Source organism: Phasianus colchicus, chromosome 20 (genome assembly GCF_987193195.1).
Source record: "Phasianus colchicus chromosome 20, bPhaCol1.hap1.1, whole genome shotgun sequence".
NCBI classification, from domain to species: Eukaryota; Metazoa; Chordata; class Aves; order Galliformes; family Phasianidae; genus Phasianus; species Phasianus colchicus.
The window spans coordinates 9,169,251-9,195,797 of NC_143455.1; the positions used below are offsets into that span (position 1 = coordinate 9,169,251).

The 26,547-nt window shown below is 43.4% G+C and overlaps 2 protein-coding genes across 19 annotated transcripts in view; both read right to left on the reverse strand.

Annotated features, from left to right (window-relative positions):
- The window catches only part of LOC116232419 (uncharacterized), a 29,210-nt gene extending 17,955 nt beyond the window's left edge, over positions 1-11,255 (reverse strand). For 3 of the 6 annotated variants that reach the window (XM_090121979.1, XM_090121977.1, XM_090121980.1), the window contains exons 1-2: positions 10,989-11,255; positions 4,697-4,813 (exon numbers count right to left, since the gene is read on the reverse strand). In XM_090121979.1, the coding sequence (XP_089978105.1) occupies positions 4,697-4,813; positions 10,989-11,212 (341 nt within the window). In that variant the 5' untranslated portion in view covers positions 11,213-11,255. Of the gene's footprint in view, positions 1-12; positions 3,049-4,696; positions 4,814-5,356; positions 10,963-10,988 lie in introns of those variants that run through there. The other 3 variants (XM_090121978.1, XR_016459093.1, XR_004167687.2) reach the window with 3 other exon arrangements.
- Positions 11,256-16,469: 5,214 nt separating this feature from the next.
- ANKFN1 (ankyrin repeat and fibronectin type III domain containing 1) overlaps positions 16,470-26,547 on the reverse strand; it is a 114,154-nt gene continuing 104,076 nt past the window's right edge. For 10 of the 13 annotated variants that reach the window (XM_031598728.2, XM_031598729.2, XM_031598726.2 and 7 more), the window contains 4 exons: positions 25,529-25,695; positions 22,980-23,199; positions 19,512-21,721; positions 18,712-18,764 (listed from right to left, as the gene is read on the reverse strand). In XM_031598728.2, coding sequence (XP_031454588.2) covers positions 20,925-21,721; positions 22,980-23,199; positions 25,529-25,695 — 1,184 coding nt within the window. In that variant the 3' untranslated portion in view covers positions 18,712-18,764; positions 19,512-20,924. Of the gene's footprint in view, positions 18,240-18,711; positions 18,765-19,511; positions 21,722-22,979; positions 23,200-25,528; positions 25,696-26,547 lie in introns of those variants that run through there. The other 3 variants (XM_090121775.1, XM_090121774.1, XM_090121773.1) reach the window with 3 other exon arrangements.

Here is a 26,547-nt window from a genome sequence, read left to right on the forward strand (position 1 = left end):
TTCAAACACAGAATGAAGAGTGTTTTAATGGACTACACAATGTTAGTAGGTGATCAGCTACTCTGAAAGAAAACAGTTATGAATCACATACTTTGGAAGGTAAACAATTTTTTGAGAGAGCAAAGTTCTGCCTTGAAATCCCAAGAGAATGGAAACGGATGGATGCATTTGGCCAAGAAGCTGCATCTGCAGTGACAAATGATATATAAATAATGTATTTTGAAACTAAGCTCTGGGATGAATGTTTTATGGTGGAGTAAATCCTAGGATGACTGATGTGTTAAAGCAATAAAAAGAAGAAAAAAGAAAAAAGACACCCCCTCCCCAATAAAAATTAAGGTTTTAGTCCACAATAAGTACAGCTATATGGAAAGAGCAGACTTGACACTTGCCAAACATATCCTTAAAAAAAGAGAGCAAAGACTGCCAAAGAAGAGAAGAAAGTCTTGCAAGGTCCTTAAAGAACTGCTCTATTTCTCTCCCTTCACGTCGTTCTTGCTCTTCAAATACTGCACCTCCCTGATTCTCAGCCCGCTCTCCTCTCGCTCCTGCATTTTTCCTATGCTATAGACTCTTGTCTTTAGAACAGGGCTTGTGCATTCATCTGCTGATAAACTGTTTATCTTAGCTTTTATGAGGGCGCCTTGCTGCAAGCCAGCCAGAGACAGGATCCTGGGTGTTTGTCTTTTTTTTAAAAGAGGGTCCGGGAAGTGGCGGGTATTTATACCTCCCCTTGGCTCTATATATCATGGGAGGTGGAACTCCACTGTCTCTGTCTCTTGCTTTTTCTCTCAGCAGTGTTTTGTGCCATAAATCTGAATCTCTCAGAACAGTTTTCTTGGCTGCAACCCCGCTTGCAGGAATTAAACATTTTATTTACTTATTTATTCATTGCTGCAAAAGGTCTGCGACAGAGGAAAGCCAGAGCTTTTCTAATACCCTCCCCACCTCCCCCCCGCCCCACCTAACCATCCTGCTTTCTGTGCCAAATATTAACATCTCTGCAGTCAAGAAAAGAGAGCAGAGCAGGCAGAGTGCCTCGCAGTTTGCAGACCAATTCATTACAGAGAGGCCAGTGGGAGAACTGGCAAAGATGAAACAGAAACCGGGACATTTTTTATGTTAAAAAATGACACTTATATTTATAAGCAATGGCTCCTGAAGGGGATTTCATTTTCCACACAGGCAACACTGTTTATCCAAACAAACTCCCTGTAGCAGCATATATTACATATATACACACATGACAAGCAGGAATGTATTTATCCTCTTTTTTTTTTTTTTTTTTTTTTTGCCAGCTTATTAAGATAAACATCTACTGAGATAAACCAATTTTTTCCTATTCACTTCTTTATAGAACACCACAGACAACTGAGTGACAGAGATTCAACAAAACAAGAAATACAGCAACCCCCCAGTGGAGACCTGCATGTGTGAGTGATTCATTGATGCCAGCTACCGAACAACCCCGACACATAACATTTCCCACCTCTGATATTTAGAAAGACCCTCTCACCCTTTTAGCACCAATGGAGCCCTTGGAATGTTTTATTGCTAATTGTCTAATGCTCCGTGATGAATGGCTGCTTGACTGAAAATGACAACCCCTTTTCTCTCAACTACTTCATTTTCCTGGCTCCAGTGGGGGTGAAGAGGAAAAAATAAATCCGATTACATCATATTTAGCCTCTTGGTTATGAATGAAGGAAGATTAAACTTAATTTAAAAGTACTTCTGTCAACGATGTCCTTAGCCCACAGTCCCTTGCACTCAGTAAATGCTGCCTCAGATACTGGGGCAAAATGTTCCAAAGTCTGCTCAGGGGAGCGGATCACTGAGCTATCAGGGGAAGCAGCCCCCAGCCAAATCTAGATGGCTGCATTTGTGATCACAAGAAATATTTTGGCTACAGAGTAATTAAAGAGCATGCTTTAACCTAACACAAAACAACTTCTGACTACAGCCCTGCCTCCAGAGTAAAGGCAAGAGGGGAAGGTCCAACTGGGAATTTCTGCGCTATTAGCTATTCTTTAAATCTTCTCTGGTTGGAAGATCTGCAAGGATGAAGGAGATTTAATAACTTGAAAAAGAATAAACTGTGTGTTTTTCCTCAGCATCTGTATTTATCACTCCTTTCCTGCATCTTACGCTTTTTCCCTTTAGGGAATCTGATCTCTTCAAAAAGATCAGCATGATCAGCCAGAGTCGTGTGCATAACATTATCTTCACAGCCACCACAAAATGACATGAAATCCAAATGCACAGTGACAGGGTTGGCTGTGAAAAGCTCAATATTGAACTGAGTCATTTTCAAAGAAACTTGTACCTTCAGTGGCAAACAGAAAGCTTTCCATTTTCTCTCCCAAATGACGAGACAGACATACACATGGGGTTATCTGATTAATTCAGAATCAGAAACAGACACAAAAGAGACATATTCCAAACCTGCCAATGTTCAGCATGAACCTCTGGGACATGTTCATTTGGCTTGGGAGTTTCAAGTCTTTGCTTGTGAGGGCAAAGGGACCCAGGCAAGTCAAGTAATGAATCTAGGCTTCCCAGACACAGATTTGACATTTGCTCTCTCCCTCTGACTCGGGCTTTGACTGGGTTCAGGGATTAATTAGGCCATGCAAACGAGTTAGGTTCTCTCTTCTGGCAACCTGGTCACGTAGGGAACCCCCACCCCTCCCCTTCCCCATGCTCTCCTTCCCCATAATGAAGCATGACTGTAGTAAAACAAGTCTTTTGATGGTGCCTCTTCTCATCACTTTCAAGACAAACAATGTCTCAGAAGCCCCCCAGCTGCTTTTATTTTTCTTATATCTACAGTTACATCTTGGGTGTGTTTACTCATCCTCATTAAATATGTGTCCCCCACCATCCTTTTTAATATCCTTCCTTTATTGCAGTTTACACAACACATCAATTACAGGATAGAGTTAAAACTTTTAGAGCCATTTTTGGGCATAGTGCAACATCCCACAGCACCACCATCTCTAAAGGAGAACTGACACAGGCTGCAGTAGGAACATGAGACAAACACGTCTGCAGCAAAGAAAGAGGGGTCACAAATCACTTGTGCTCAGCTCAGAGCAAAGCATCTCTTACATACAGTCAACTTCCTTCAGAAACCATCAGTTAGGAGTTTTGCTTTCTTTTCATTCAAAAACATTCACAAGTGACTAATACTTTCCTCCTTCTAGCACAGACACTTGTAAAGTCTAAGGTGGGACCATATGAAGAAAGCACCCATCCCAGGACTAACAATCAGCCAGATTTTCACACCTATACCATGGTCTTAAGATCATTTTCTTTCAAGCAAGACTGAAATAATGGCACTGAATGGAAGACCTTGCTGTTCAGCATGCCTTCTCAAGTCACATCAACTTTTAAAGTACTTGTTTTCATAATAAACACATCAGTAAGATGCCAGACACAAAGGAGTATCCTTTAACCATTATTTGGATTCGTTCTCTGCACACATCTGCATGAGTGTGTGCACATGTGCAATTGCTTCCCATGCAGGAACAGCGTTCCTGTTGTTCCCATTCTTGATAGAATAAAGAGTTTTTGGAATACTATTGTGTTTTTATTCAGAATAAGATCAAAACCAAACAAAAACCATAATTGCCATGACCACAGTAGGAGATTCACAAGAGTTCCCCATACTCTGAACATGAAGGTCAGCTTCAGCACAACTTTTTAAGTACACTGAGCACTTAACCTCAAATATTAGGTATCAGTTTGCACAAGTGATTCAAAGAGACCTACCTTTGTGACACAACAAGCCACACTGCTGCTTTAGTAGAGTCTCATGGCAGAGCTGGCTTTCTACCCCACTCTCACTTAAGATTTCCTCACTTTTCTCATCAGAACAGAAGGCAAGAATAACTCTGCTCTGCAGACTGTCACCTCAGTCTCTCACTCCAGGGGCACAATTCAGCTCCTGATACTGGTGTTTGCCTGTCATCCTCCCATGTTAGATCTCTTAAATAAGCAAATAAATACACAGCCTTTCTGCAGCCCTTGTGTGCCGAGGCTTTGGTCCTGCCCAGCAGCTCAGGGCTGCAGGAGCAGGGTGGGGGTGAGGTGGGGGCGATCGCCCTCCAACACCGGGACCGTTTGTAAATTACCCTAAGCTTCCCTTAGTCATTATTCCATTAACTGCCTCTTGGTAGATCTGTCAGTAACTAAGCTGGGTCTTATTTGTAGAGAATCAGAGGCTATTTGCTGTACTAAGTGAGCCATGAGAGCGAAAGGGTTTGGGATTTATTTGTAATTACAGTCGGGATTTTTTTTCTTCTCCTTCTTGCCTGGACCCCACTGGTACTTTCATTCACATTCCCTAAGCTGAAGCTGGCGCCAGGATCACAGGCTGGCCCTGTGTTTATGTCATTGAGACTAGGACAATATTTCAGTGTGGAGCCAGACCGCAGGGATCCACTCTATAAAACCCTCACTAAAAATAGACAGCCGCCCTGCCCCCAGGCCCGCGGGCCGCCGGCACCCTGCGAGGCACACAGCCCCCGGCCAGCCCCCAGCTCCCCAGGGCTCCCTGTCCCTCCAGCTCTCTGCACGGGGATGCAGCACCTTGGGGTGCCCGGCTGCCCCAGGCCCGGCTGCCAGCACAGAGCCAGTGAGCATCCCAGAGCCAGAAGGGTAGTGTGGCTGTGGCAGGAAGAGAAAGAGATACCTGAACACACTGGTGCTGGGACAACTCCTCTCCCTCTGCAGCTCGTGGAGGTGTTCAGAGAAACCCCGGCAGGACAAAACTGGGTCAAAGATGTCACCTCTGTCTGATAAATCTTTCCTTCAGCAAATTAAAAAAAAAAAAAAAAAAAGAGCTGAACATTTCCATCTCATAGCTGTCAATTTTATTCAAAAGCATGAACCAGGGCAAATCATTCAGCCTTTTCAATGCCACTGGTGCGTGATCCCTCAGCTTGGGAGGATAAATGTAATGAGCCAAGTGTCTGTTGATTAGTTCAGCAGCTACGCAGACAAGACAGGAGGCACTCAGTGCACAGATCCTCAAGGTAAAAGCCAGATCCCGCAGCTCAGATCCTGACACTGGAGAGGGCTTCATTCCAGAAGCCCGTGAAGGGACAGAAAAAGTCCACATGGACTTTAGTGGGCAGCAGAGCCTCCCAAAAGACAGTGGCAAAGAGCAGGCAGGCCTCAATTCCCTCGTGCCCATGTATGTTCAGTTGCTAAGAATGCACACCCGAAGGCAGCGGATGCCCAGAGCAGCAGCACTGCTGCTGAGCGCTGCCAGTGCCCTGGGGAACAGCTCAGGGAGCAGCTTCTGTCCAGGTCCCTGTCACCACATCACCACCTTGGCACAGTCACGTACCAGCAGGAGCTAGATGCAACTGTGTGTGCTTGCTCAGGCCCCAAAACTGAATTCACGGTTCTGAGATCCTAGGTAGAACCCAGAACACTGCCAGACAGTGCTCATAATGGAAGCTGACTTTGGTCTGATTGGCTCATTCAGTGGGCAAACAAACATTTGTAAAAGGAGGTAACAGCTTGTATTATGGACTAAGAACACAGGAAAATAGCAGCTCCTTGTTGAAAGGCTGCTCTCGAAACCTTGTGTGAACATGTGGAGGGGTACGCAAGGATAGCTGTGATTTCATATGGAGATTTATCACAGACTGCAGAAAGGCAATCCAACAGATTTCATACAAACTGGTGCTCATTTTCTGCGTTGTGATATGTGCACTTGACACGTGCTCAGTGACTGTTGTTGAGTTCAGCTTCTTTCAGTCGCTCACTTTGCTTTCTCAGCTAAAGATATCGGTGAACACTGGTGCCCTGTAAGCAGGATTGCTTTGCAGCAGGCATTGTGTATGTGCTGAAGGCACTTCAGGCCCCACATTCTGGACCATCTCAGTGGACAACAGAGATAAAAAAGAGGGAAAAGGCAGATGAAAGCACACAGGCACACAGAGTACAGAACTGGCCACCACAAGGTCAGAAAACAGCAAAACTGAGCAGTCCTCACTTAGGACAATTCATGTCTTTTATCACAGTGAAATACTGGCAGAGAGGCTGCAGAGCCTCACGGCATCTCCTGATTTCATTGCAGTGGAGTTATCTGTCAGTGAGAAGGGCTGATCCCAGCCACACAGAAGGCAGTGGCAGACGTGCTGCTGCTGGCAGTGGACCTGCTGACTGGTGGTGAGTGCAAAGGACTAAGAATGCAGCTACAGGGAACAGTTGTGCAGGGAGGAATACTGATTACTCTCTGCACAAGTACTCAAAGTAATCCTCACAGAAAGGAAACACCACACAGACAAAAATTAGTTTAGAAGCAGCTTTCTAAATTTAACGTAACCGTTGGTAGAATTTCCTACTTTGCATCTGAATTGCTGCTGTTCCTCCACACCAGCACTGGGGAGCGGTTCCTGTGCAGCCCCCTGAGCAGGGCAGAGAGCGCTATGCAGAGCAGAGAGCCTGAAGGGCCTATGTGAGAGCATGGAACAAACACACCCGTGGCAATAAATCACGCTGTACCAGGTCCCTTAGTGTCTGAGAAACACTCCCAGGACTGCTCTCACACCTGAGCCAAGGCTGTGGATGTCTTTGTGACTGGGTGGACTTGCTTTGTGCCCCAGAGCTTGCTGCTCACGCACCTGACAGTGGTACAGTGCAAAGGGAGACTCTGAGCAAAGCAGTGCAGGAACTGAACATCATTCCAGCAAAACAAATTCTCTCCCCGTGTTCTGCCAAAGAATCCCAGTGTGGCAGCATGCACAGCACTGAAAGCTTTTCACAGGTGGCCACTTGATGGATATGCCTCATTTTCTACAATGCTTAAGCTATGCAGCCTCAGTTGAGTCTCTGTTCATAGCAGGGAGTGCGTTCAGAACAGCTGCAATTCAAGCCAGCTGGAACTGTGCTTTGAACATATAAAGTACTGATATGAAATATCAGCTCTTAGGTGGCTTGGATAAGCACACCCACAATCAGGGGATACTCAGTAATTTTGTCTGTAGACCATCTATGTCTTTCTTCTCCAACCACAACAGTGACATCACACCCATGATGATGCCATTAAGATAGCATATATATCCTCTCAAAGATTTGTTGTCGTATCTCAGAGCTCAGACATGGAGCAGCCATGTTTGGTATTGTACCAATGCATAAGAAAAAAGGCAGTCCCTGCCCCTACAAAAGTGCACAGTCTGATCTAAAACCAAGAGGGAGCACAACAGAAGACATGCTGTGCTGGACTGCTGCAGCACACCTGTGCTTGGCTCAAGTGTTTTGCAGATAAAGGTGCTGTGGTGAGGTCCTGCAGCCTGCCCAGCCCACGCCTGATGCTGTGCGTTCCGATGGACGCAGTCTCTTTCAAAAAGTCACTGCTGAGAGCTGCCAGGGAATTGAAAGGCTTCAAAGGACACTGAATGATAGAGAGGCCTTCAAACAGAGAGGATCATATATTAAGGGGCAAAACCACTCACTGTCTTACATGTACCACAGAAAGGCATGATTTGCGTTTTCCACATGAAACAAAGCCAAGCCTCCAGCTGTTTGTTTATTCTTTGCATTGCTCCCAAACAACCCAGTGGGGCAGTAGAACTACTGTCTCCCCAGCTGTGGACTGCTCCCACAAGAACCTTCTGCGATGGCTTTCACAGCTCATTTGAAATGTAAGCACTTCTCTTAATTTTAAAAGAAAGGGGAAAAAAAAAAAAAGAACAGTTGTTCTGAACCTGCAGATCTCTGCATTCTCTTCAAGTGAACACTAGTTGAGAATTCAGCATCAGTCAGATCTCACACACAGCTTCCAAGCACGGCAGGTATCTGCTGCAGGAGCAGTCTGTGGGATCCCTTGAAAACGTTTATGGAAATGTATTCTTTCAAATCCTCACACAGCCTTTCTCCCTTCCCTCCACCATTTCAGAACAGGAGTACATATACAGCTCTCTCTTTTCCTTGGCATCTGGACAACTCTTGTACTGTCACTGCCCTGTAGTCCTCAGCTGGCATAAGAATTCCAAAATAAATGAGCGTGTTGTAATCAGGAGAAAAATATTGTGTCCTTGTGGTGTTGATGTTTTTGCAGCTCAGCTTCTCAATGGCCACCACAAGTCGAGCTGCATATTTCTTTACAAAAATATGCCTGCACTGCTAACTTGGCAAGGCACTCGTTGAATAGGCATTTAGCTACTTAACTGTTCACTGTGGCCAACAAAGTTCTGTAGGAGAACCTGAAATGGGGAAGAAGAGGCACCTACGTGGCCAGCAAGCGTAGCAAGCAGGCAGTCCTTATGGCAAGTAGTGCCATACCATTAGCCAAAGGCTAATAGTGAGAGTATACAAGAGCAAATGTCTTTAAAGAGACAAAGACACTGACTAAATGCCTAAGTCTATGAATGTTTAAAGAAATCACCTAAGCAAAACAAACACGAACTGATAATTTATGAACCTTCCTACAGATGAAAAAGGAAGAGCATGTGAGGAGAGCACCAAACAATACTGCAAACCAGCATGGAAGTGCTTAAAAGTGTGCTGCTGTGTGAAGTCACGCAGCCTGGGGCAATGCACTCCCAGAGAACTAAAAGGGCCAGGGTGGGATTTTTAAAGCACTCGACGCCAGCTGAGTTCTGCCAACATCTGGCCCTGCCAAACGCAATCCCAGAAGAGCTCTTATCTGTGCACTGCTCTTACCGGGGCCATCCAAATTCCAGCGCCCTTCACTTCTTTCAGAAAGTGATGTGCTGTCTCAACTTCATTTCCAAACATGAGGTTCCGTTTATTCTGTAGCCTTAGAGCTCCTCTAAGTGTTTTTGCCTGTCCCCCATCATTTCACACCAAAGTATCATCAAACTCTGCTTATTTGCACTTTCAGCCTGTGCCTTCTCACCAGGAAGAGAGTACAGACAGAGCCGGAGCTGTGTATTTGCTCAAGCTGCACCATTTAAGTCAAGATCACTCAGACTGCCGATAGCTTTCTCACATCCTTCCCACAGGTGTCCCCTGGTTGCTGGCTGCAGTGCACAGCACCAGGGATGGAGGTTTGCTCCAGGCACAGCAGGTGAGCGTGGGGTGGTGAGGTCACACAGCCTTTTCCAGCAGAACTCAGCAGACTGAGACTGGGACAGAAATGACAGAACACACACAGCCCAGCTGCACCAGTCTTCCCACAGCTGTTGATTTTTATCTCAAAAGGGCAGTTACTATGTGTTATGAAAGTCCAGAAAATACAATGTTGGTAGTAAACTGTTGAGCATCACGTGGCAGAATTTGTGGACTCCATAACTATTAAGGGTGAATTATGCCTCGTTTCAGTGGCTGCCAACATGCAGGCTATTAAGACCACGTAACAGTGTCTGCTGAAATACTTTCTAAATGCATTAAAGCAGAGGAGACACCTGTTACGTCATCAAGACTAGAACAACCTATGCTGAACATACCAAATGCAGATGTGGTGAACTTACAAGGGAATGGGGACAACTGGTTCTTTTCCCACAGATTTCATACTGAAGTAGAAACACCTACACAGTATCATCCAGTGTGAAAAAGCATTCAAAAAGTACTTTTAAATTTAAAAACTGCCCCAGTACAAAAAGAATCTTCCACGGGCAGAATTTGCTACTTCAAATGAGATTGTTAAGCTGAAAACTTACTGCCAACGTGGACAGCAATCAGGGATCTGACGCTCGAGACAGCTGACCTGTCTCTACTTTTGTGGCTTCAGTGGACGCTGAAGTGAAGCCTCAGTTTGTTTTTAAAATTAGTTGCCAAAAGGAAAATATTTTTTCTCAGCATTGGTTCAACTGATTTTTTGTAAACGGATTTAACAAATAATATATAATATGTTGAAAGTAAAATAATAAATCTATCTGCCATAAAAACAATGGAGCTCTCACCAGCTTGCTCATTAGCAGGCCCATGAGCATGAAATGCATTGGTTTCATACTCGCTCCAAAGTGAAAGTTATCATCGAGTGCATAAAGGACAGTCTATTCTAGTTCTACTATTGCTTTCTCCAGTTGATTTTAAAAATACAATACTGGACACTGGATGAAAGTGCCACAGAACACAGGAGATGTGTGCTTGAGACAGCTTTCTTCTGAAACGCTCCTTTTTCTGATATAGTGCAAGTTTGCTAAGATTTACTTAAGGAACAATATTACCGTTCAGACTCCTGCTGAGTAAATGTGGTTTTAAAAGCCCGTGGTATTAAACCTTTTATCTTACTTTATTTTACCTAAACTCTTACCCAATCCTCTCCTCACAGACACGGATATCATAAGGACTGTGCTCTTTGATTAAGTCCAGAACAGCACATTCTACATATCAGCTATTTACATTTTAACAAACAATGCAGTTTCATAGCCCCATCCTTTGAAAGCCTCCAGGAGTCAATGGCGGCACGAAACACAGCGCAGCACCAGTTCTGTCTGAGTTCACACAGCAAAGAGAGCACCGGCTTTTTTCAGGTGCAACGGCTGGATGTGGAGGGAAGTCAACAGCACCGAATGCTGAGGGCACAGACTGCAGCAGCACGAAGGGTCAGCCGTGAGTCCGACCTGCCGTGCCCACAGCTCCGTAATTTAATTAACATTTACATTCTAAAAAAGCCCAACCCATTTGCAAATACTAAGTAACACGGTAAATATGGAACAAATTATCGGCAACAGCAGGGGAGATTTAAAATATGCATCTTGAGATCGGAGCCGCTCAGAAGCCCACGGTGATGCAATCCCTCAAACACAGCCGTCCCATCAGCACACAGCCACCAGCACACAGCCGTCCCACCGGCGGGCTGTGCGGGCACTGCAGGCCAGGCGCTGCTGCGGAGCCTCGTGCCCGCATCGCACGCCGCCTGGAGCTCGTGGGGCTGCAAAGTGGCGTTTTTCAACCTCTTTGTATTGGGAAACCCGCATCCCTTCTCCCAGGAAGGCCGGGGTGCCGGCACGGTGCGTGCGGCCCGCCGCACCTCACAGCCACCGCCGTTCCGCAGCGCTTACCTGGGAGGCAGCGACGCACAGCCGAGCTCCTGCGGTGCGGCCCCACACAGCGCGGCCCTCTGGGACACCGCAGCTGAGGGCCCCGGGGCTGGGAAAGCACCTCCGGGTTCCGTCCGTCGCACTCGCTTACGGACACTCGCGTCAGTAATCTTGTGAAGCCCGTGGGGCACATCGGTGCCTAAAGGCAACCGCGGGGCGTCTCGGGCACGGCCCGGCCCCGCCATCACCTCACGGTGCCCGGCAGGGGGCGCGGCGTGACTCCAGAGGGCGGCCATGTTGCGCGCGCGAGGCTCAGAGGCGGGAAGCGAAGAGGCGGGAAGCGAAACGGCGGGAAGCGAAGCTGCGGGCACGCGCTGCCGAGCCGTGCACGCGCGCAGTGCTGCCGTTGGTTGCGCGCGCTGCACGTGTCAGCCTCTCTGAGGCCGCTCTCGACGCGAGGTGCCGCTGCGTGCTGCCTGAGCGGCAGAGCGGGCTTGACTGCAGAGCGCTGTGCGGCGCCGAGCAGCCAGGGCAGGGTGAGGTGTACTCGGACCTCCTCCACGCCCAGCACACCGCAGTGCCATCTTTGCCTTATTACTGCCCGTGGGCGCAAAGCCCCGAGCGCGTAGCGCTTGTCGAGCTGACGCCAGCGCTGTGCATTCAGGCTGGGACCAAACCCATACAGGAGTGCTCGTCGCACGCTTCCACCCAAATAAAATGACATGTCACAGCTGAGAGTCGTGCAGGTCCAGCAGCAGAACCCTGTGGTGCTCGTACGTCTGGAGACGAGCAGCGTGCGGCTCGTGGGCTGGAGCGGAGCCAGGGTTGAGCCCCAGTAGTCAAAACTGGATCCTTGGTAGCACTCGTGATGGGAGGTCAGCGCAATGAAAGGGCCCTAGTAGTTTGAGAAGGAACACAGCAGCACCTCTCCTGATGGGAGGTCAGGCGCAGTGAGCAGGAGGGCCCCCCTCGTGCTGGCAGCTCCGTTCCAGTGCTTGGCTGGGCTCCAGAAGATTAAAATAGAGCCTTAGACTGTCCCCTCGGCAGCACTGCCAGCCAGAGCCCTGACAATCCTGGGGTTGTACTCAAACGTGAGTCCCGCGGGAGCGTGGGCTTTACCCGAACAGCTGAGGCACTGACTGGGTCGAAGCAGGCAGGGCTGTTGCTCTTGTGACTCAGAGCGGAGGAAGAGAGGGATCAGGATGGAGCCGAGAGAGAGGGGGGATGAGAGCGAGCCCACAGGGCACACGGCAGGGAAGGAGCGAGTGCCCCGCAGAAAGGTGGAAACAGCCTGGATCTGGGGCTGGGTTCAAAGCCTGCATTGCCACGAGAATACATATTCAACTATTCGAGCCCAGGTCCTGGTTTAGCTCCTTTCTGTCACCACTTCAGAGGGAAAAAAGTGGCAAGCAAAAAGGCAACATTTTCATTTCTCAAGCATTTTTAGAGCAGTATGGGAAAAGGTAAAGGCCATGCAGGTTCTCGTGAAGAGCCTCCATGTAAGTGGCAAAATCACCAGCAATGGTCGCAGCTGAGGGGAAGCAGAGCCACAGCCGTACGTGTGTGACTGACTGATGCAGGCACTGAAGTCAGGAGTGCTCCAGGCGCCCGTGAAGCAGCAGCAGTGGCAGAAGTCAGCATGTCTGACAGATGGGATTCAGGCCGTCCTATTGCGGGTCTGTTAATGAAGGCATCCACACTGGAGATGTTGTGCTCTCGTATTTTCATGACGTGATTACAGACAGCACTGCCAAACACCATTTTGGCATTGCCTTTTTTTGTTGTTTGTTTGTTTGTTTTTAGAAGTCAAATTTGGCTGAAATAAATCATGTTGGAAATATCACATTGTTTCAGTCACAAGAATGCCCACCTCACCAAATTCAAAGATTTTATTTGGATATTTCCAAGAGAAAGCGTTAACATTTACTGGTAGAAAAAGGCTGTCTTGTCTTTAAATGTACTTTAATATTAGTTTATAAAGCTCAAAAGTTGCTGTTCGGTTCAGTGCTTTTTTCCCTGTAAGTAGCAGCAGGTGAGTAGCAGAGGGGAGAATTCAACTTGATTTTTGTCCTGCACGTTTGCTATAATAAAAACAGACTTGAAAATCACAATAATTACATGTATTTGCACAGATAAGAAGCAAAAGTCCTGCTGATTAAATAGAGCTAATTAACTAATACTTATCAATAAAATAGAAACTAAGACAAAATAAGTATTTTAAGCAACTCTTTTTGAAACGAGGATATTTGGTTTGAAAGGAGAGTTTGAAAACAGCAGTTAGGGAAAGAGATTGGAGAAGGTTATTTATAAAGGTTTTTTTGTGTATTTGCTAAACAAACAAACAAACAAACACAAATCAAACCCCAAATATTTATTTAAAGGCAGAATTTAAAAATACATTAATAGTTTGTTCAGAGAGATGGCAGTTCATATAAGTTAATACACTGGAATGGAACAAGATGGTGATCTTTTGTTGTCAGAAGAACAAGTGAAAAACATGCCTGCAAGAGTTTGCTGCCTTCTTTCCAGTCGGCTTATAAGCATTTCAGTAAAGCAGTGTATAATGCAGAGGCAGTTATAAAACAGCACTGTCCTTCAGGAACCCATGGCAAACTTGTTACAAAGCTCTGTAGGAATTAGCTGTTCACCTACGTATCTCATGTAAAGAACAACTCAGCTCTGGGCAAGGAAAACATGTCAACAACCAGGCCTGAAAAATGTGTGGTACATGCAGAGTGCATCAAAGTGAGTACATGCACACAAGAAATCCTTCTTTGCCTTGTGCTGTTTCTCCTGTTTAATTTCTCAGTGTTACTGCAGGTGACTGAACACCTGTGTGTTGGTTGTTCTTCCCTAACTTAGCAAATGTGGTAACAATGTTTTGAAATTAAAAATCAAGGAAGCAGAAGTGACCAACATTGTAAGAGTTACTTTGCTCCCTTATTTAACTCCACTTTGGCTGCGTTTTGGTTAAAATATTTTCCACGTGTGAAAGTACCCACAGATATTCCAGTTGGATGCACTGACTCGGCATGCCATGGCTGAAATGCAAACATCCGCCCGCACTTACATTCCCATGTGTACCTGTGCACTGATGATGTGGATGCTAGGCAGAACATGGTGTCCCTGCTCTGTCACAAGCTCTCTGTGACCTTGGCCATGTCACTTATTCCAATTCTGCCATTATCTGTACAGAAGGGAGAGAGTGCATGAGGCGTCAGGAGGCTCGGGCAGAATGGCAGCTAAATACATTCAGCAACCTGTGCGTGTTTGAAACAAGGTACACTGTTACCAAAGCAGAATCCCTCCAATTTCCCTTCAGCATTCGAAACAGGCTTGTTCTTATTTCTCCTGCTTAAATACACGAACCCAGATTTATCCTCAATGAGAAATTTTGTGGTGCTTTTCTTTCCCTCATATAAGGATATGTGAAAAACAGAATAATAACAGAAGAGTGTGTTTCTCTTTATAAGGTAATTCCTTCAGTAGGTAATATCTGGGGTGTTTCTCGACTACAACCAGATTATATATGCTCTCAACGCAGCGTGTTTACAACGTGGTCTGAAAGCACAGATTCACACAAGGAATGCACAGCGGATTCTGCCTGGCTGTCATTGTAGATGTGCCCGGCGTGCAGCCATGGGGTGGCTGTGCTGACACTGCTCTGATGCACAGACGTGTGCTTGTATGGCAGCAATTTCTGCAGGTGTAACGCACCAATGGGAAAGGTGCCACTACAGATCTGACTGCCCAGATATCACGCCTGTGTTAAGGCTTGCACATTTATGCAAAATGATTTTCAATGTTGTTGTTTTTGCTGGGAGACTACTCTCATATACAGACTGTGGAAACCATGCCCCTGTCTGGTAGATCTCTGACTATACAGACCAAAATTAAAATTTGGAGACTGTATTTGAAAGATTGGCCTTAGAAAAATTCCCTTTCCAATAAAAATAAAAGAATTGAGAGAAGAACACAAACTGCAGTGGGATCTCCACTGACTGTAAAGCTGACATACGTGGATACTGATGATGGGCACATGGAACCTATTGCAAAAGGGACACGAGCTCTCACGGCGGGTAGGGTGGTGTGAATGCACAGGATAGCATCTTTTTTGGTTATTGAGGGAGCAGACTTGAAGGACATGATTTCAGAAGATCGTAGGAGCGGTAAGAATACAAGAGCACTTCAGGTCTTCTGAAGTTTAAAAGAGCCAGGTTTCTATGATAGTAGATCAAACAAAAAATTCTGTTAAGAACATTTTTATGACAATGATTCACTTGAATAAATCTAAGACTTCTTTTACCAACCAATCTTTTTTTTTCTAAAATAGTATTTAATATCTGAAGTTATAAAAAATATTTGTAGTCTTGAAAATTATTTTTATTGTCTATTTTATGTACTATACATGCCTCTTTCAGGAATTATTAAAGAAGCATGAGTCATACGGCACTCATTTACTCTTGGCTCATTGCCATCCTCAATATATATTTTGCTATTTTCAAACCATTTGTAGGTACATATGCATGAAAATATTGTTGTGTCAAGTCCCAAGATCACAGTTAGCGCAGCATACATTGTTCCTCTATATATTTACAAAGTTTTAAAGCACATAAAATTGTGCATTATTATATACCGAAGTTTAAACTTTAACATACGCTTGGTCGCATATATAGCAACAAGTTACAATAAAAATCTGAACAAAGACAACCAATAAACAGCCAAATTGCTATGTACAAACGAGGCAGGAAGCAATTAAACACTGCCTTGCACATTTCACTTAAATTACTTTTTCTCTGAGGGGAAAAAAGCAAACAACCCCTCCTGCCCTCCCTCAGCTCCCCAGTAACCCTGAACAGTCTTCATTTTTTCAGTGAAATAACTGGAACTCCCATAGCATTCAGTAAACATGACTTCATTTGCATAATGTGGGAGAGAAATTAGGTCCCTATTATAAAATGCAGCAATGCGTTCTGCCGTATTTTCCCTCCCAGTAGCACACAGCAGCAGGGTGGGCTCGCTCTCTGAACCTTGCTTAGACAGCAGTCCCTTTGGCATCTAGGGGAACATTCCATGAGATGAAAACCCTTTTGTCTTCCTTACACGTTTTGTTTTTTACGCCAGCTAGCTGTGTTGCTTTCAGGCTGACCGCACGATCCAGGCCCTTGGAGGGCGCGGGGCGCTGTCCCACCTTACGGCTGGCTGGGTTCCTGGCTCAGCTGCAGTGGAACTACTCCTGATTTACATTGGTGCAAAAGACCCGGGAATGAGGGCCAAGGAAAGCAGGATTGGGCCCAGACTGACCTTTATGTAAAGTAAAACACAAAAAAAGTCTGTGCGTTTAGCTTAAAACATAAATTACTACAGTTCACAGTTTGAAAGGTAATTAGTGCTACACCAATAACTTCCTTTTCTAAAAAATCAATTTCATAGAACTTTATCAAAAAAAAAAAAAAAAAAAAAAAAAGGAAAGAAAGAAAGAAAGAAAGAAACAAAAAACAACCCTAAGAAATCTCTTCCTATTATTTGACTAGCAAAAATAGGAGGCTTTCTGTAGCCTACTGACAGACAAGCTTAATGACACTTTACCCTACTATGGGATGACTGTTTTAAAGGCTAAATCTTGCCCAAGATTTGTTACAAAAAGGCTGAGGAAGATATTCTAGCGTGGCTCTTATTTCATCCCAAAAGCACAGTGTGAGAGACAGCCAGCTGGGTAAGAGCTCATAAACATCAATATGGAGAGGAGATGATCTCTGTGCTAGTAGGATCTATACAGCTTTCAGCAGCATATGGGGTCTGCTCCAAAGCCTCGTCAAATCAACAAAAAAGCTCCTATTGACTTTGCGAACACTTACAGCAGAGACAACTGTAGTTTGTGCCTGCACAAAGGGGGTGAGACTACTGTCCAAAGCACCTTTCCAGAGTACAGCTCTCAGCTCACCTTGGGGAATGGTGCCCTTTTTTGCAGAGAATTTTCTGGCCAACAGCTCTGTTTCATACTTCTCTGACATGATTTAGCCTTATGAATTCTCCTTCACGGAATCAAAAGATAAATTATACTTACAAATAAAGTATTCTCGCTATTTAATGTTCTGCTGTAGTGGAAAAATTAGAGACCCACCTTGATGAAGTCTCTGTTGCCTGAAAATTCACGGTCTCTTTTCTAAAAATACTTCTTGCTGATGGCAAAGTTCAACACCTCAGAGAAATTCAGAGTAAGTTTCCAAGTTGTGTACCGTATTTTCAAATACACTATACCCTTGTTGTTAGTAAGGCTCCATTGAAGTTTTACGTAACAGTCATGAGCCATGAGTTTAAACACCTTAAAAGAGTTGACCAGCAACTTAATGCATTTCTTTGTTCTGTAAGAAATGTAAAGATACATCGTGTCTTTCCAATACACTATAAAATGTTCAGGACATAATATTACATCCTCCTCCTCTCCCTTTAATGTTTGTATTTAAAAATATTTATGCTTCATCAGTGAATTATTGATTATATATTTCTCTGCATGTGCCCTTACTGTGTAGAAAATCTACTTATCTATTAATATCTAGGCAAAGCAAAACATGTGCAAGCATAGGAGATAAATGCTTTTGAGCCACAGGTTTCTTCAAGCAAACTGTCCATCTTGCAGATGCAAAGAATTATTAGTGTAAACCTTGCAGTTTACCTATATCTAGCACTCTACTAGCAGAAACAGGAATGTTTTAGACCACAGGGTCCACTGTTTTTTTGTGGGGTCATAATGTTAGAGTAGCATGTTTTTTTTCTGGCCAGTCCAAGTAATGCCTAGAAATTAGAAGAAGCTGGGTACAGCCCAGGTGAAAATAAACTCCCTGATAAACACAGAAGTTCTGTGCCAAGCTGTTAGCTAAGAAAGACAGCTATCCAGAAGTTTGCAGAGCCAAAGTACCCACTTCAGATTTGAGCTTCAGCTCATGTAGGTGGGTACAGACTCATTTGAATGAGATGACTCAAGAGATTCTAGTATGTGCTGGGCTGTGAAACTCAGTATTTCCTGTGTCTGTGTATGAATCCTCTGAGAAGGACCCTATCTCCAGCTGGAGTAAGGGTTCCCAGTGATTAAAGCAACCGTCTGGGTTCTTAATTTTTATTTGATTTCTTACTGTGAGCCTTTACTCTAAGGTCTACTTGGAACAGTCACTCAATCCTTCTGTGCTTCTATGAGGTGAGGGTAACAGTGCTGTATTTCACAGGATTCTTCCGAATTGCAGTAGTTGCTTGGGAAACGTGTGAGTGATCTTCCTACGAGAACCACAGAATTTTATGATTAGTGTTACCACTATGCTTGAAAGGCATCTCTTTCTACTATTTATTTATCTCTGGGTTATCAATTTAGAACAAAGAACAGATATTTCTTTCAAAAGATAACTAAGTGCTTTATAAACAAAGTTATTTAAAGTTAGAACTATTTTGACTGTTACAGTTGGGAAAGAACCTCAGCCTAGAGGCAATGGGATCAAGGAGGAATGCCCTGCAGGATGTCACGTGAACACCACTTCCATATAGCAAAGTTAAAATCAACGTGCAGTAGATTCTGGCTGGCATTTGCACTCCCAGAATCAAATTCTGCCTTAGCACACACAGGCAGGCAAAATTAGGGAAAAGTCAACCTTTTCCTCAGTTCTTTATTAGATACATGACTACTTCTGGAAAAGCCCATCAGAAGGAGTGAATAAAAGAGATTTTACATCCTCATCTATCCAGCAGTGTGTACCTGTTCTTCTGCTGGAGGTTTTGCTACTTCGTGCCCTCACTGTTCTGTTTGTCCTGAAAAGCCAAAGCAAAGCAAGGTGGGTTTCATTTTAGGAATATCATCTCGTATTGTATCATCACATTTTACAACAACTCAGTCTCAGCATACTGTTGTTTTTATACTTCAGTAAGCAGTTACATGGCAGCTTTGCTCAGAGGCTGAAAAGGTCAGGGGAGCCCGGGCTAGATGCTGTATTCTAGCAAATCATTTGTCCCTGACAAACAGCCTTCTGCTAACAAACATAATCTCATGTACCAAGCTGTTGCTGCCTTCAGCAATGGTAAAACATCACTGTTTGGTTCTATGGTGTGTGAGTCAGGTTTTCCCCATGCAATTTCATGTGGCATACAACATACAATGCATGTCCTTCTAGCTGCAAATTGGCACTGAGACTTTTGCTCCCCCATCTTCTCACCCACAGGAATTTTCTGTATGGGTCTTGTTTGGAGCCTTTGGAAGTGAATGGAAATGTTTCCATCCTCACTGAGGATTGGATCACATTATGAATATCATCGGTACAAAAAGTTCACTTTCCTCTCCTCCAGAAAAGAGAAATTACAAATGTAAATACCTTATAGAAAGTTTCTGCCCTTATATCACTGCTTAGGCTCTTCTTGGCTTCTGCATACTGACCAAGCATGAAATAGTGAATAACATTTATTTTTGAATTTATGGATTGAGTTCACAGGGATTTTAATAGCACTGGGGTTATGGAAGTGCTATTTTAATAAGGACCACAGATCATGGGCCCAAATCCTTACCTTCACCTCAAGGACTTGTAAACTCAACTATTTAACTCAAATCTCTTTATTGGAGGCCTTAGAATGTATCCACCTGGAGGCTGAAAAATTGAAGGGTAGAAGGCTGCGCAAACATGGAGTGAGGGAATTTAACCAGCAGGAATGTGGCCCATAAAATTAAACTTCAAGAACTGTATAAGAAAAATTAAAGCTCGTGCAACAGCTGGGGTTTCTCTTCACATTAGTTCATTTCTCAGTGACTCAGATGTTATGGTTCTCATTAATATAGATTTCTTTGTTGAGATCATCTTCTGTAGTACTCTAAGTCTTATTCTGGTTGCAAATGACAAAACTGTGATCTGCCTTTGACAAATACAGCATGCTAACACGCCGTTTTGCACTCTTCTGAGGATACCAATGTTTATCGGTGAAACAAACAAAAAATTGTAGCTTTAAACTGCACCCCAAATTTCCCTAATGGGAATTGCCAGAATATCCCAATTTCAGACATAGTGATCAGATACTCCTGAATATACACTGAAAAATCAGGAACAAAAGTAGGTGCATTTCCTTCCAGTGGATGTTTGAGAGTCTCTGCAACATAAAGAAATGCACACTTGTGTGGTGGGTAGAGGACCAAGCTTCTATTCACTCCTACTTAGACCCTGTGTATATTCACTCTGGAGAGACTGGACTCATTCTGTCTGCTTGTGACCTCAAAGGTTGACTCCTGTCTAAGCCTTTAAAATAACCTGCTACTTATGTCATTTGAAATCTGAGCTTCTGAAAAAACCTTCAAACGTTGTGATAATTTTGTCAGGCTCTGGCAACATTCAGAGGTTGTGCATGCAGTGTTAACGATGACTGGATTTTTTAGATACTGAAAGAATGCTCAGTTCTCTATAGTGGCTAGCTACTGTGGGATAACTGTTACTAAACCAGTTAGCACTTCAGTTACATGCAACCTCAAGATATTCAAAAGTGCCGAGGAGAAGAAAAATGCATAGGAGATGCTGGAAAACAGGTTCATAGAGGTTTAGGACACAGTCCTAACATGAGGACACCAAGGATGTTACAATTTCTGCTACATTGCAGTCAGAACCACTCATGCTTAAAATTTTGCATGCTTAGAGATATCTGGAAATTAAGACAACTGCAAAGACTGATCACTGGATTTGCAGCCACAAAGCGTCCTGTTATGTGCGAGCCTACTTGCAAAACTGCTGATACAAGTAATACTACTTGCATCATGGCAGATACTGCTATAAGACTGGGAGTCTGGTGATGGAGTCAAATGATTAGGATTCTTCTGAATGACACAAGTTGTCATTTCAGGAGCTGGACTTCTAAAAGTAGTTTTGAAAGTATGGCCCTATATGCATAATGCTCACTACCTCCTTGTGGAGCAATGGGAAGCAATGCAGAAGTCTGGAGTTACAGTGTGCTGCTGAATACTTCTGAGACAGCAGAACCCACAGGATCATCTGAAAGCATTTTCTGTTGCATAGCATTGTGCGCATCCTCATTTCCTACAGACTGCATGCTCATTGCCCAGGATTTGCCCTCTTCACTCAGAAATGTTGTTTTATAAGGTTCCATGTGTATCCTATGGACGTTTTGCCTTGATTCCTCATACTTGCCTTTTCCATCTTCTGGAAGGCTGGATGCATGAGGTAAGAAGGTGCTCCGTGACTCATCGATGGGAATCTGTAACTGCTCACTGGAGGTAGGTTCTTGAGATAAATCTGGAGATCGCATGAGATGCTGAGTGTACACACCTTCAGACAGAGAGGCAGACTGTGTCTCACTGTGCACGCGCAGCCAACGATGATGCCTGCTGAAGTAGCTGTAATGTTGATGTTTCCCTAGTCTCTTTTTCCCTAGAAAGCTCAATGGCTGCTTGGAGCTAGAGGACTTGTCTATGCTTTTTGATGTAATCCCTGACATTGTTAGATTGCTCATATACTCTGTGCAATATTCAGCATTAGTATCAAAGGCACTACACTCTGTCAGGCCTTCTTTCAGTGTTAGGCAAGGCTTCACGTCGTGAACTTGGAGAACATCAGGTGCACTACCGCCCAGGCCACTGCCTGCCTGCTGGGAGATGTCATGTGGGGAGGAGTAAATCAAGTCTAATTCTCTGGGGCTTAATGCATCACTGGAATCATAGTCACTGTCAGTTGGAAGGAATACCTCCGAACAGCCTTCTTCATCTGAGCAGGGCTGGGAATCTGCAAGGAGAACTGATTAATAGCAAGAAGACAAGAGACAAGTGCAACACAAAAACTGCTTAACAATTATTTCCTTTTTTTTTTTTTTTTTTTTTTGTCTTAATTAGAATAATATCTGCAATTCTGAAAATATACCTTTGTTTCCTCTGTGGAATTTTCCACAGGCCTAGGTGACAGCAAAGACAGTAGTCAGAGAAGATTTGCAGATGTGTTAAAGAGGTGGTGGTGCAGTTAGGAAAAGCAAAGAGGATTCACTATTCAGTTAAATACAGGGAAGAATTTGAACTGGAATTGGGATTAAGTTCTGAAAGTACCTGTTTTCTTTTACTTCGCTTTCACCAAATTTCACAGAGATGAAGATTTGGGAGAAAGAGAAAATCTAATCCACGTTCTGTTTTTTATTAAAGATGTTAGCTGAGTTACTACAAACAGATACCCCTGTAACTGTGAGCAGGGTGCAACTGTGTGTGTATACCAGAGCTTGAGGTGAGGCATGGAGGCAGATGAGCAAAACAACCCTTTTCCTTATTGGCTGCATTACTGTGTTCAAATCCAAAACAGATACACTTAATATACTTAATTCAGATTCAAATTCGTTGACCAAAATGCGCAATGGCACTGAAATCACTGCTGTCTTTTGGTTCTTGAAGGATCCATAACAGATAGAATGGATTGATGTTCCTTGACTGTGCAGTTTATATGTTATATATAGTTTATACCAGAAGGAAAAAAAGTGGAGATTTTATACCATGCTGGCTATTCACTTTAACCTAGTGTAAATTACAGTATAGTGCAATAGTAATGAAGTCAGCCCACGCAGGGCAAGATAATGCTCTAGGTTACGTGGTGTCAGAGCTAAGGATTATTCTGCATGCATGCTCTGTAGAGCAGGGAAAATTTAGCTGAGGGAGAGGCGCTGAGAAAGAACATCACTGTACTTTAGTAATTCTGGAGGTCATGGAGAAGTCAGTGGTATGACTTGTCCCTTCTAACCTGTTCATTAAATGATCAGGAGCGGTGAGGTGACAAAGTTGGCTGCTGATAAGCAAGTATTCTGAGTAATTTAAAGTAAAAACATTATTGTAAAGATTGTAGAAGGATCTTGGGATACTGAGTGGTAAATGATTGGGAAAATGACTGTTAAAGTACCTTGGCAGGAACGGGAAACATTTACTCCTTTTATAAAATGAAATTCAAGAACTGTTTTAATTAAAAGTGAATTGAAAGACTTTGCATGATGAACAAACGGTTCTCTTACCGCTTACAGCTTTTCTCCTCTGACTTCTAGCCTCAGGTGAGGAAGGAGGTGAGGGAAGACAATCTAGATGTGAAGATGTCGAACTGACTTTCTTTTGAGAGTGTTCTTCTGAAAGATTCACAAGTTTCTTTATTGGCAGGCCAGCTGCAGGCTGCTTGTATCTTGCGTACTGCAGTGCTTCTGTGATCCATCTCATTTCCCTCCAGATCTCATCAACTTGCTTTTGAGAAAAAAAATAGTGAAAAACTACAATTCTGTCTGCACAATAATTCTACCTCAGTGTACTTTTGAGTACCTAACTAGGTGAGCAGCCACTGACATCAGAGAGAAGCAGATTTTAGTCTGAACTGCCTTTAGTTAAGTGCTTTTTTTTTTTTTTTTTTTTTTTTTTTTTCTGCTTAGGGCCTAAATTTTAAATTAGGTATCTCAATGGAGAATCTGTAGGTAGGAGGGATGAATCTAGGTCTAAGCTCTGACGTGGAAATAAATGAAAACTGTCTTTTGATGGAGGATAAAGTTTAATCAATTTTGTAGCACGCTTGAAAGTTGGTTTCATTCTGCGTTGGGATGAAATCAGGTTGTCTCAAGGATTCTTGTGAACCCACAATGACACTGAAAAGCAAAGTGCTCAGATCAAACCCAGTTTTTGAACAGTAGAAGAATATATGTGCATGTGTATGCACACGAGGTATCACAGCAAATCTGTGAGACAAACTGCATTTTTTCTCCCTTGCTATTCTGGTCTGTATGCATTTTAACAGTATAAATCCACACAGGACAGTTCTAATTCATGCCTGTTGATGGCAATAAGAGACAAGTACCAAAATCAATTGCAGGATATGGCTTCAAGCATTTAAGCAGAGAAAAGATACAATTTAATGTGGGTCCTGTGAGTCTTTTGATAACAGAACACCGTCAGTGTCTTGCCAGTGAGTTAATTCTGATAACAACCACAAACGGTTCAGGCGTTTGTTCACAATCCAACTTCATTTCAAGACTTAATTGTAGCTCCACAAAAAGAATACAATTACTTGACCAGTTAGTGAACTTCTCATCTGTTTGATTTTGGAGATCTGATATTTTCTTTCTGCAATCCTCCTTCAGCCCTCAACAAAAATCACACTTCCAGTTTGTGGAAATGCAAATCTTGTGAGTTTTCTCTGTGATGCCATTCTACAGCATCTCACAGGACAGTGAATCAGTCATTTTAATGAACTATAGTTCTTAAATTATTTAGGAATGCTTGAAGCACTGTGCTATATAAATTACAGCTTAACTTCAATTTTAGTTTCAGTGACTGTAGATATTTTGTCTTTCTGTCTAACATTCTGGGAAAGATGCTGAGTACCTTATCTGCTGTGTTGTTGTTGTTGAGAAATATTTTTACATTTTAGCTGCCCCGACTCTTTTTCAGAACTGCATTCATGTAGACTCCCTTGCTCTTTACAATGTTTGGTTTGTGTAGTAACTTCAACACTGTCTTAGATCTAGGATCACACAACTGCTCTCGCGGTTTTGTGGTCACCGCTGAAGATTGTGGTATGTGGTGGGCTGAGATATTTTTGCCAATAGGTGGAATACAGCTGGTTTTCATTTAAGAGGAAACCTGACAAGGCTAATATACTGTCACAATAACTCAGCACAAAACACGGAAGTTTAAAATATTCTCCTATATTTCCCAGCATGATTCTGTGATTTACATGCGACTTAAAGACTCTGGAGAAAAGGAACATAGAATTGTCTATACAGTGTGTATGTATTCATATACCTATATTCATTTTTGATGTGAAAGGTAAACATTTCTCAGATGCTCCTGCACACTGGGAGAAAACCTGAGTGTGAGAATGGGGAGGTGAGGAGGAAGGAGATAGTGGAGATGTGAAAGCACAGTGCTATATTCCTCTCTGCTCCTCTGCGGGTTTCTAACGGCTCTGAAGTAGACCATGCAAAGGGGATCTAATTCAGAGCAAGGAAAAACAGAAATATTATCATCTAATTATGAAGGGCCAAATATGTTATTAATGAGATAAGTGATTGTATTGGCCCCTGTTCCGGCAGAAGATGTCTACAGTATTAAAAGCATGGAGCTGTAAACTGATCTGCACTTCACTTGTAGAAAGACAGATCAACCAGGTGCATAGATGTCCTCTGTAAAGGTCAAGGGTTTCGTCTGTGAGTAATCAATTACCAAAATGGTTTGCAAAAGAGCAGAGAAAAACTGTTACTGAACAGAATGCCCATGCATGGCAATAGCTTACCTCACATTCGATGGGAGCGAGTTTTACAAGCAGGCTGACACATTTCTGTGTAACAGCCTAGCATGACCGTCATTTGATTTTACCCATAAAAATCCTTGTATAAAAGCAACAACTAAGGAAATCATGTTCTGGGTTAGAATTTCATAAAAGCAGAATTGCGCTTTTGATACAACTTCTCTTTTTATGACGTCTGTGAATAATTCTCCATTTAGATTTCAAATTACAGCCTTATGCAGTTTTTAAGAAAGCCACCTTAAAATCTCCTTGGAATAGTCAGAAACAGACTATTACCTGTATGTAGTCTATAACTTGCTGGTGTCTTTGTTTGGCTGCAGCGACTTCACTGTCTGAAATTGCTTCCCTCAGGGACTGCTGGGTTTTCAGAGAGTCCAGCTCTATGACAGCAGAAAGGCGGCAATACAGGCTTATAAATTTTTCCTTGTAACAGCAAAAATGAACTGTGAAAAGACCAAGTGCAAAGGAAACACTGTTATACTCTGGTTATGAAATATGAAATCCTTAGCTCTCAGAACACAAATTTTATTAAATGTAATTATTAACTCTCTGGATGGGTTACTTAAAGCTGGAAATAAATAATACAGGCTCTAGTTCTCCTCTCATTTACACTGGATTTACTCTGTTACTTCATCAATTTCAAGAGTCATTTCTAATTTATATCTATGTAAGGGATAATCAGGCCCTCAGTATGCAACTCCTGAGGCTCTTTTGCCCTCGATAGCTTTAATCAGAAGGCTCTTTTCTGAGGCTCATCATTTCTTTTATCAAGCAAGTAGTGACATGACTGGAGAACTGAACCCTCTTTCTTCTTTTTAATTGGGTGTTTCAGAGGAAAAGTACCATTTTGAAGGATGATAACTTTCTTTTGGCCTAGTCTCACATAGATCAGTAACTCAGATGTAAATGGCAGCATTAAAAGCATTTCAGTGACATCACAGGTCAGGTGAAACAATTAAAACATTGTTAGTTGTTATCATGTGTTCCCCTCTGAACTGTTGTGCAGAAGGTAATGCAGAAAGCTCAAACTGACATCTTTGTGCAGCCGGATGCAGTAGCACAGAGCTGTGTGAGCTGCCAATGAATGGAACAGCTACATGGAGCTTCACAGACATTAATTTGCCTGGCCTCTTAATGCCATGTTCTTCCAGAACCTCGTGTGCTCAGGCAGAACTTGCCAGTGATCTCTGCAAGTTGCAGTACAGACATATGAAAGTTGCTGAGGGAGAGCAAGTTTTCAGAAATACTTCCCCATCATTGCAAGCACACAGTGTGATCTTGCTAGTGCAGTGAAT